Source organism: Papilio xuthus, unplaced genomic scaffold (genome assembly GCF_000836235.2).
Source record: "Papilio xuthus unplaced genomic scaffold, Pxut_1.1 DF826949.1, whole genome shotgun sequence".
In the NCBI taxonomy this organism is placed as follows: domain Eukaryota; kingdom Metazoa; phylum Arthropoda; class Insecta; order Lepidoptera; family Papilionidae; genus Papilio; species Papilio xuthus.
The window spans coordinates 2,045,017-2,056,114 of record NW_013531700.1 but is presented as its reverse complement, the minus strand read 5'-3'; the positions used below and the strand labels follow the sequence as shown (position 1 = coordinate 2,056,114).

At 30.1% G+C, this 11,098-nt stretch overlaps 2 protein-coding genes across 2 annotated transcripts; one reads left to right on the top strand and one right to left on the bottom strand.

Moving 5' to 3' along the window:
- Positions 1–866: 866 nt before the first annotated feature.
- LOC106120579 (alpha-(1,3)-fucosyltransferase C) lies at positions 867–2,489 on the top strand. The gene is made up of 2 exons (XM_013315931.1): positions 867–1,807; positions 2,099–2,489. The coding sequence occupies exons 1-2, from the start codon at positions 867–869 to the stop codon at positions 2,487–2,489; spliced, it is 1,332 nt and encodes a 443-aa protein (XP_013171385.1).
- A 3,548-nt stretch (positions 2,490–6,037) lies between these two features.
- LOC106120686 (alpha-(1,3)-fucosyltransferase C) lies at positions 6,038–7,629 on the bottom strand. Its single transcript, XM_013316054.1, has 2 exons — positions 6,625–7,629; positions 6,038–6,364 (listed from the first exon to the last, which is right to left on the bottom strand). The coding sequence occupies exons 1-2, from the start codon at positions 7,602–7,604 to the stop codon at positions 6,070–6,072; spliced, it is 1,275 nt and encodes a 424-aa protein (XP_013171508.1). The 5' UTR covers positions 7,605–7,629; the 3' UTR covers positions 6,038–6,069.
- Positions 7,630–11,098: the final 3,469 nt, after the last annotated feature.

Sequence of the window (11,098 nt, the reverse complement as noted above, 5' to 3'; positions counted from 1 at the left end):
GTATATCCCATATTTGTTATAAGATGTTACGAGTATCTATAAATGATCCCATGTAACTCTAAATACGTAATATTATTTCTATTTGTATACTATGAAACTTTTGACAATGGAAACGAACGCTGCCTTTAACGAAACAGGTCTAAGCAAATAGAGGGAGACATTGAATGATAGAAAATTTTTATACAAGACTTCTGACAGTGAAAAGACAGGAAAGTCTTTGAATTATCAAAATATTTGAAATAATTTACACATATGATATATAGTACCTGGCTCGGTATTTTTTTTTAAATTGTGTTTTTTTGGAAATTATATTTAAGTACGAATTACTAATATTAAAATGATGAAATATGAATAATATTTTTTGATCTTACCGATAGAAAAAGTTAAGTTTATGTTTAAGTTGATTATCGATAAAACACGAATAAAATGACATTTTATAAAAATGATTCCTAGCTAGATCGATTTATCGCCCCCGAAACGTCCTATATACTAAATTTTATGAAAATCGTTGCAGCCGATTCCGAGATTCCAATTATATATATATAATATATATATACAAGAATTGCTCATTTAAAGATATAAGATAGAATGATTTTAAGTTAAATTCTATTTACTGTTCTTTATCAACATCCTGAGCACGTATTTTTATCTCAATTTTCTTAATTTGATTCCTTACGAATACCTCGAATTATAAACATGCAAATTATGTACACTCTGACAATGTTTACTGATAAACAATCATTGTTTGTTTAATGTTGTTCAACACAATATCTGTTAAGCATACATTGATATTTATTGTGTGACAAAGCGTCGTCGGAACCATAACTGAACGAACATATAAATCGTGAAGTGCGTTTGAAAAGAAGATGCTGAAGACAGAAACATTTGCGAAGCTGTTCTTTCTAGTCAGTTGTACTGGCCTTTTGATGTATGTAGTTTTAGCTTTTTATACATTCCATACAGCGTACACATCGATATCTCAAGTACAAAAGTTCCGTGAACGAATACAAAATAATTCAACAACTGATGCTTTACTAGAAGACAGATTTACTAATGATTTAAAATACATACTTCTATGGCCGATAGCTAATGTTACAAATAAATTAGTTGAAGACGGACAAAGTGTATTCATAAATTACAATTGTACGTATATTAATTGTTACTTAACAAGTAATAAATATCTTTTAAATGGAGATTACAGAAATTTCGAAGCTATAATTCTAAATGCGAGTATTTTTACTACTTGGGATGAAAAGAATATACCGGACAGAAGATCGGCGAGACAGAAATTTGTTTTTTATAGCGAATTACCATCAGATTCAGCACCTATGTGCAATATATGTGCTGAGAATTATTTCAACTGGACATGGACGTATAAATTAAGTTCTGATATACTCAGACCTTTAATTGAAGTAAGGAATTTAAAAAATGAAATTGTAGCACCAAATGAAAATGTTAAATGGTTAACTGAAGTTACTGATTCAAGGAAATCAAATAAAAACTTTGAAATGGGACGAACTAAGAAAGATGTCGCATGTATTATTAATAATTGTCATACTAAAAATGATACTATTGAATATGCGAAAAAATTAAAATCAATCTTAGATCAAAAAGCACTTGTTGTAGATATATATGGATGTGAATTTCTAAAATGTTCTAATGATTGTTTGAATGAAATTAAAAATAATTATTACTTTTATTTAGTGCATGAAGATAGTTTCGCGATTGATTATGTTAGTGCTGAAGTTATTAAGGCGTATGATTCTGGTGCAATTCCAATTATTATGGGAGGCGCAAATTATCAGAAGTAAGTATCTTTAATATTATAATATTCTTCTCCCTTGATGGAAGAAAGTCGAGTAAAGAAAACTCAATAGCTAAAGCTAAAGCTCTAAGCTTTATATTTTTTTAATGTTAAATGATTACTTGCCAGTTCTAATCTGTCTATTTTATCATTAAAGAATTCAGATATTATGTAATTTTTTTTGAAACTAAGTTATATTTTGCATAAAAAGTATTTTGATGAATTTTGTCAGATACTTTCAAAGGTTAAGATTCAGATTTTTGATATATAAAAATATTTGTTTTTTTTTTTCAGATTTCTTCCCGATGGATCATACATAAACGCACGCAATCTAACTGTTTATAAATTAGCAGAAACAATTGAATCTATAATTGAAAGTCCATCCAAATACAACAGTTTTCACAGTTGGCGGCAACATTATGTTATCAAACGAACAAGACAACTTGAAGGTATATGCGATTTATGCAGCAATCTTAATAACAAAAGATTATTTAAAACGAGAACAGCTGTTCGAAATTTTAGACATTGGTGGTACTATGGTTCTAAATTTGAAAATTGTAAAATAGAACCAGATCCATCTGAACGTACACGACTTACATTGAAAGAATCTGATCTCAAATCTTATTTTTACGGTCTTAAAAAGAAATATCGCTTACAATCCAAAGATGATTATATGTATTCATAAAAGTGTATGTATTTATAAGATTTCTCTAAGAATTTTTTGTACCAAAGTTACCCTTTTATTTTACCCTATCTTTGTTCGAAAAGGTTACTTATTGTCTGAAGCTTAACATTTCGAGCTTAACGAACAAATAATGACATTTTAGTAAGAATGTTTGTAATTATATTTGCTTTTATTAAGCAACGTACAAGTATAAGTAAATTGTCTATCTATACTAATATTATACGGAGCAAAGATTAGATTAGATTAGAAGTGACTGTGTTTTGTTTGGGAATATGTTAGGTGACTAGGTCATAGTCAATCACGCTGACCCAGTGCAGGTTAGTAAAGAATTATTACTAAAGTTGTTGAAGAAAGATTTGATTGCTCCGAAAGAACTGATCCAATTTAAAAAAAATATATATGATTTTTTTAATTCCGCATGAACGAAGTCGTGGGCAACTGCTATGAGGCAATAGAATTATTCATGACTATGAATTTGTTCGTGATTTTTAAAGTTTATTTTTAATTATCACTTTATAACTGATCAGTATATATCTGCGCTAGTTAAATCTCTGCTATCTCTACACGTGATTATATCAAATGGAATTTGCGAACTAATCGAAGTGTACCAATAAACAAGTGACGTAATTGATTTGCATAGTGAAGGAGCGAATAAGTAGGGTCAGAAACAAAGAGCTGTTGAATATGCGAGCAGCAGGCGACGAACTCGGCGATATGCTAACCAGCTGGGCGGGCCACTCGAGTCGCCTTATACTCCTGCACGGAATTTACTACTCAAGCCTGGCATATTTCAAATATGTTTATGTGCTCGCTGCCCTATTTACTTTTCGCTACTGCTTTAATGATTTGCATTTAATCTTTTATATTACAAGTAAACAAGAATATAAAGACTTGCAAGATTTAATAAACTTTTCTATTTCCACTTTGTCTCCATTTTCATATATCGATAATTGTTTGATTTATGAATTAAACTAATGATTACTTATAGTATTGTTAAAAGTATGAATTACCCAAGTATATAAATACTTTCTTATTTTTCTTTAAATCGTTTCTTACTTTTTTAGTTAATTATATTAAAGTGATCTTTGCGTAGATCTTTGATACTTATACAATCAACTTCTTCATTATAATTCAACTAGGTGTCGCCCCAGACTTCGTTGCGTTATTAATAAAAAAATTAATTAGTAATCCATGTGGTCTTCCAGACTATGTTCTACATATATGACTATGTTCTACATAGATCCATTCACCCATCCAGCTAAATATTCGCATTTATAATATTAGTTAGATTTATAAAATCAATATATTGATTATATTTCAATAAAGACTAGACATCTAGGCATCTAGGTAACTAGGCAGTACGTAATCTAGCCTGCCTGATGAATATTCTAAAAGGCGCGACGACACTTCCAGTGCCATTCAGAGCAGAGTGTGCCACTGAACCGGCGGTGATTTGAATTATGCCCCGTCAGCTACTTAAACGACTTCCCTACATTTTACCAAGATAGATGTATAGTTAGTATCTTGTTAGGATTTTGTAATGAATGATACTTATAACTTGGTAATAACAAAATTAAGTTAAAAACGCAATTAAGTGCTTTGTTTGGGTTAGTCTATCTTTACAAATGTCGATCTTTTTTATCGATATTTGGTGTAAGGTCCTTTAGAATTCCATAGAGATTTGTCTGTTACGCCAGAATTTTACCAAACTTTTTTGTTTTTATTGATGTGAGAATTTATAAACAAAAATAGGTATTAACTAAAAAAAAGTATTATAACATGTGTATTTTGTTGTTTAAAATTGTTTTGAGTACTTTAAAATGATATTTAGTAACAATTGTATAAGCTTCAATCACCATTAAACGTAAACTGTACACACAATCAGGCGTTGGAATTGTATTCAGATGCAGGCCGTGCGATATATCCAAGTCGATTGGTGTTAACGAAGCTCAAAGCACCTGATGCACCAATACGATGTTCTTTAAAGTCCCCAACCATTTGCTACAAACTCGGACGAAACAAAGTGATAAAATTGCTTCAAACTCCAACGAAGTGAAATGAAAAAAAAAAGAATATTTTCATGTTGATTTTCTCCTAGAAGTAGAATTACAGTTTGTGGTACGTTTTACAGAACATTACAATAAAGTACTAAAAATATACCTATATATTTGCCCATTATTTTATTTCAACTGTTGGGTTTAGACACTGTTTGGTAGTAAACTTAATTTAGAAAAAAAAAACAAAATTAGTTCGATTTTAGAAATCTCTTGCAACTCATGTTCTTAATACTCTTTTAATTGTAGGAATAAAATCTTAATACGATCACATTGTTGTGTAGTAGGGGTTCTGCATAAATAGCATTTACTGTGACCAACACGCACCTGGGGCTGCAGTTTCGGGTGTTTAAACTTCGCAAACTATTTAAATTGCACCCGTTTACTGGCAAAGGTAATATAAACACTTAATTAGTTTGTGGGACAGATTTGTTTTAGAAAGGTTATTATTATTCCAATCTGTAATTAATTTTTCAACGAAGAAGGAACATTACAGTTAATTATAGGAGTTTTACTTAGTAAAGGTTTTATTAAGTTTAATTACATTGTTCTACTTATTCACTTTATTGATACCAAAAATAAACATTGAAAATTGAGTTTAAAATGAATAATGATGGGGCCGCCGCTGACAGAGTTAAATAATGAATCAAATCCCAGGCGTGCTATTCCGTGATAGATTCACAAAGGTCAATAAACTTTGGTGAGAGGGCACAAAGCTCTCGTGATAAAATAATACAATATCGAATTTACATAATAAAAATGTTATTTATTTACCAATATGTTATTAATAAATAAGTATTGTTGATCGAAGTTTTTGATATAATATTTACTAAAGAATAATAGTAAATATTTATTGAATTAGTCATGCTAAATGATTCATCAGACATTAAGCAAATAAAAAAACACAAAATATTAGTGCCTTAAATAGTTCAGGACCCTGTTTGCATGCCAGTGAGTGGAGTATAAAGTCAATGAACACATAGTACGTAACAGAAAACGAATTCCAAAAGTTACTTTTTATACAACGAAGACGGACGAGTCCCTATTCTATTGACAGGAAAAAGTGAGATAAAAGTATTCAATAAATCTGTTTGAAGAGCCGTCGATCACAGATGTTATCCGCCTAAATCGATACCCCTTTATATAGAAAGTCAAATATATCTGTTATAAATTATAGAAGAAACTGAAATTATATAAAAGATTGTATAGAAAAAAAAAACAAAGAAACGCAGAACAAATATCTTACTATCATTATAAACGCGTATGTCCGCAATAGCTCAACGGATCTCGCTGAAATATGACATAGATGTAGAAATAGTCTGGAAGAACACATAGGCTACTAATTAAATTTTGTTTTTTAATACGCTTCTTGACAGTTGCGTGCAACAGCTATTTGTGAAATAAATTGATAAAAAAACATCCAATAATTATAAATAAGACAATTTTTAGAATGATAACTCTTTTTTACAACAATTAAAATATTTTATTCAATCAAAACTGATTCAAAATACTAATTTTCAATACTTCTAGTCATAATTTATATTAAACATATCAAACATTTTCTTTTGATGACATTCAACAAAGTAAAAAGGATTCCACCATTCTCTAAAACCTTGAATCATTCGTCTATCATTATTTCTATTGAGAAACTCACATAAATCACAAACGTAATCTTTAGGTCTGACCTTATAAGAATAATATTGTTTCCAATCAAAGAAATATTCATAAATATCAGGATTCCTGATAAGATAGTCTATAATAGCACCCAACTCTTTCAGAGTCTGATTATTAATATTGATGTAAGAACCAGGAGGTAAATATCTGAAACAAATTAATGTAAATCAATATTCATAAATTAAATCAATCAATAAATTCAAGGAATTAATAAGATTTAATGTTGGCTACAAAGGTAAAGGAAGAGTGAATTCAGATATCACAGCTGATATGTGGCCAATCACGATCGAGAAATTTTTATTATGAATTGTGGCAATCAATGGGGGAGGCCTACGTCCAGCAGTGGACATGTTTAGGCTGAGTATGATGATGGTGATGATTGAAAATATAATAATATTCAACTGTACCTTTCGTATTCCTTTCCACCTTTAACAAGAGGTATAGAATAATGCATCATTGCAAGCGCCATTCTTTCAGTAATATGATCTATTGCTACGGAATCTTCTAATACCAGGTTAAAATAATAATCTCTTTCAATTATTTTATAACAGTTCAAAGTATCGTTGTTTGGACATTTCGTTGCACCGCAATGTCCAAATATGTCGACAGTGAGATTGTAACCACCCAGCTCTTCTACAAGGTCCATTATTAGTTGATTATGCTTTGTTATAGATCTACATTTATTTACAACCCATGCAACTGCTTTCGTCTTTTTGCGTGTAATATTTTTATATTGATCAGTATGTTTCATATTAATAAGCCAGTCTATTTCAGTTTTCGGACCAATTAATGATTTATTCGAATCGTAAATGTCAAAAAATGGATTCGGTATATTTGAATCTAATCTATAAGTCCATGTTAAGTTGAAGAAATTGTCATATACAGGTAAACATACAGGGAATAATTCTGATGAATCCATTGAATTAAATATATACAATTGATCTGGAGATCTTGGTAGTTTTAGATATTTTTGTTTGACATTGTCTATTTCTTTAACATTAAAAACGACCGCATCAAAATTTCTAGGGTTGTGCCGTAGTAAATTCTTATCGTACGTTATAAAACAATTTATATATTTGCATTTTTGATTGATAAATAAACTTTGTCCTTCCAGTAATTTGTATCGGTATTTTTGATAAATATCGTTCACTAAATCTGTGTCTTTCCTCCAGAATAAAATATATTTCAAGTCAGTTGGCAATCTCATTACACGATCTTCTAAAACTTCTTCACTTTCCTTAATCATCATGTTCAAAAAGAAACACATTGTTATCATGAATATTATAAAAGTAACGTATACCAAATTTTTTATAATTATAACATCACAAAATTTTATTAAACGTTTACTTTGACACATTCTTGATTTTTTACTTGGAATAATTTTCATTTAAATTAGATAATTTCTTAACAACTTGAATCGTTCGTGTTACAGTAAAGAGTGATACTGAACGATTATTCTGCCATGGACGGTAAATATCTGTTTCTTAGAAAGTTTACAAATACCTCAAATGGAATGTCTTTTGTTACATCAGAGATATACGAGTACTACCACGTTATGTAATTTACAAACAAATTCTTAGTAATCATGAGAGAATTATAATAAAGATTAAGTATATGTTTTCAGATTTAAATTTATCCGAAACAATACTTATTATGTTATTAATGGATGGATGCTTGTTAGAAGGTATCTTTAGACCGGCTCAACGGATCTAGATGAAATTTGGCATAGATGTAGAACATTATTTTTTTTAATTCCGCACGGACGGAGGCGTCGTTGACAAATAGTTATAATATAAAATGTATTCAACATATTGCAAACTAATACAGTTAAACTTTTTCGTTTGGGCGTGTCTTATTGTAATTTATGTGTTTAATTTCGCAAAATAAAGTCACGAATGTAACCGACTGTCGCGGGAAAATATATTCAAGTGTTAATTTATAGCTAAAATATTTTCTTCGTATGTTTAAATTTAATATGATATCCTATAGTTTTGTTTTTTGAGCTGCATGTTTAATTTAAATGATTACAGGCTTTGGTAGTGTTGTAACGTATACAGGTAGTTTCATTTCTCAAATATGATAATTTTTATTTTATTTTTATTACATTCTATAATTTTGCCAGTAGTAACATACTGTAGGAAACATAGTAAGCTTTATAGCATTGTAGTATGTGAAGGGCCTTTTAAAAAGGCATAAACAAAGCTGGATCATTATACCGATTCTCACTAAGTCCGTTTGTATTGTGGATTAAGCGAAACATAAGGCGGTTAAGTCTTGCTTATTTTCTGTTGTTACGCCTCAAATTGTCGACACTTGAGCACAGATTAGCTTCGTTACCGAGCAAAGAAGCGCATACCTGAAATAGGGATGGCTATTCAACTATCGATACTTTTTAAAATTATTGTAAATATTAGGAATATTAAAGTCAAGATTTGTAAAGCTTTGAAAATAACATAAATGTTATGTATAGGCAATCGAGGTTTGGACATAATCCTTTTCTTTATATGTGAATGCCTTTGTAATTCAAAATCATTTAAACAATAATTTAATGCCAATATTTAAATCTAGCGTAGTTGCTAACATGTTCATAATAGTAGTATTTTAAACATTTTATCCACTATATAAAAGCCTACATAAAAGCTATAAAATAGTTTTTAAAACTTTGATAAATACTGTAAATATATCTTTTTAAATATATTAACAGTATAATTTTTATTAAGTAAAATTAATTTTATTATATAATTAATCGTTTTGAGAGCATATTGATATATTACAGAACATCACTATTTTTCCAAGTGGTCGCGCGAGGCAACTCGTGGAATAATGATTTCTTTGAATCCCCCCACTGTTTGAAGTACTCGCCATTACAGACTCAGATACGTTTGTGTTCTGTACTTAATAGCGGCTCTCTATGTCAGTCCTAATTGTTTTCTTTACCTCCGCCTTGTTTTCTTATCCAGTCCAAATCTGACATGACTTGTGGACCGTAGTGCTTCTGAAAAAAATGAATAACGACGAACCACGAGTTCATTTATCTCAAGCAAATGTTTGCGTTTTTTTATCTTTCTAGCTTGTTATTGTTATTGGTGATTAATCTCTTATCTTTTCCCATCTTTGTGCTTATGTTTTGTTTTAAAAGAAAAATGTGTTCTGTTTAGAAACTTCATATTAATTTAGCACAAAAAATATGCATCCATATTAATTTAGAATAATAAAAAAGTAACAAATTAAAATCTGAATTCATAGTTCTTTTAATTAAAATATTGCATCGTTGAACACAAAAAATGTTAAAAACGCTGCATACAGCAAACGAAAATGAAGGTAGATTTCATCGCAAAGCGTCAGTGTAAATTGCGGATGGACTCAATCAATTTGAGTTGGGTGCAAAAGAAAAATTGTGGGCCGCAAACTGGATTGTCACAGCTTCAATTCCATTTGGGCGGCGGACGACCGCGGCCTAGCGCCGACTATTTACAGACCGTGAATATAGTAAGCGAATTAAGCGGATTGTAATTTTGAACTTTTTGCTAAATTGAAAAAAAAAAACTTACAGTACGTGCAGTTGTTTCTGCGAGAGAATTACCGCAAGATCTTGTAGACGGTATATTTTATTAATAAAACTTATTAATTTGATTGAATCTTTTAATGCGTAATTCTTTTTTTTTACGACAAATAAGATTTCTTTCGATAATAAGATATGCATTTATGCAACGTTTGTGTAATATTAAAATAATTAAGTGAGAGAAAATGTATCCAACTATCCAGTTTCTAACTCTAACAAAATGTCTCCCCTAAACTGGCACAGAGTATTCACAAGTGTAAATCACTGTTAGCAGAGAGTCGTTGTTCCCACTGTTACGTCGGGACTCAGTCGTTGCCAGTGATTTAACACCTAATTAGTGGAGTATGCGGCGCGACGACGCGATGAGCTAAGACTGGGGATCGCGGTTTCTTAATGTGACTATACAACTACGGATAGATAACCGTAGAGTACTTAAGGTTAGAGACAACATTTTATTAATTTAAGTAATGCTTAAATCTAATAACATACAATTTAACATTCAATTTTAAATGAAATTACTAACGTAATTTTTATAAATTATGGTACAATTTAATTAACACAATTTCTGAGATAAATTTTCTAATTCAAACATAGTATTGTTAACACCTTCAAAAATAATACAATAAAAAGTAGCATATTCGCTCTAAAAAAGTCCAAGCTTCCTGAAAGTTCTTATTATTATTATTTACATTATGTAACGCTTTGGACTGAATTAGTACCAGATATTTTTCTATTTAATTCTAGTCTTAAACATGTCAACTTTTTCAAAATAGTTGAGCATATTTTAGAAGACTTATACTTTTTATACTTATAACACTCGATGAAACATGTAGTATGTGGAAAAGATTTTATAGGCTTCTCTGTATGTCAGGCGACATATTGTAGGAGGCACGCGATCGCTACTTTAGTACAAAGTGAGTTGTTTTGGAGCAATAAGTGGTGCGCCGTGCATTACGCTGTCAATGAACACTAACTTAGTTCCCGACGGGGAATGTAGCATCGGCAAAAGAAAATTGGCTTTTGTATTTGTTATGCTAAGGGATTTACGTTGATGAAAGGCTTGTAAAAATATGTGATATTCTCGTTAAAAATGATTAAGTACATTCATATCTTATTACCCTTGAATTTTAAGGTTTTTGATTATTGGCAATGGGAGGTTAGTAAAATAAAATATCAAAGTTTAATACAAAAGGATAGATCGATATTATGATATTTTTACTTCATAGCTTTTCGGTAGAGTTAACCAATGTATAAAAGTTTGTGTTATTGTAGAGGGCTTTATCAGTGTTTATTTACTGTACGGTCTGATAAAATATTTT

What these genes read in the sequence shown, in the direction of transcription:
- LOC106120579 (XM_013315931.1), top strand. Translation starts at nt 867, where the DNA reads ATGCTGAAGACAGAAACATTTGCGAAGCTGTTCTTTCTAGTCAGTTGT. An exon ending in GGAGGCGCAAATTATCAGAA is followed by an intron (nt 1,808 to 2,098) that starts GTAAGTATCTTT and finishes TTTTTTTTTCAG; the next exon opens with ATTTCTTCCCGATGGATCAT.
- LOC106120686 (XM_013316054.1), bottom strand. Translation starts at nt 7,604, where the DNA reads ATGAAAATTATTCCAAGTAAAAAATCAAGAATGTGTCAAAGTAAACGT. An exon ending in GGTGGAAAGGAATACGAAAG is followed by an intron (nt 6,365 to 6,624) that starts GTACAGTTGAAT and finishes AATTTGTTTCAG; the next exon opens with ATATTTACCTCCTGGTTCTT.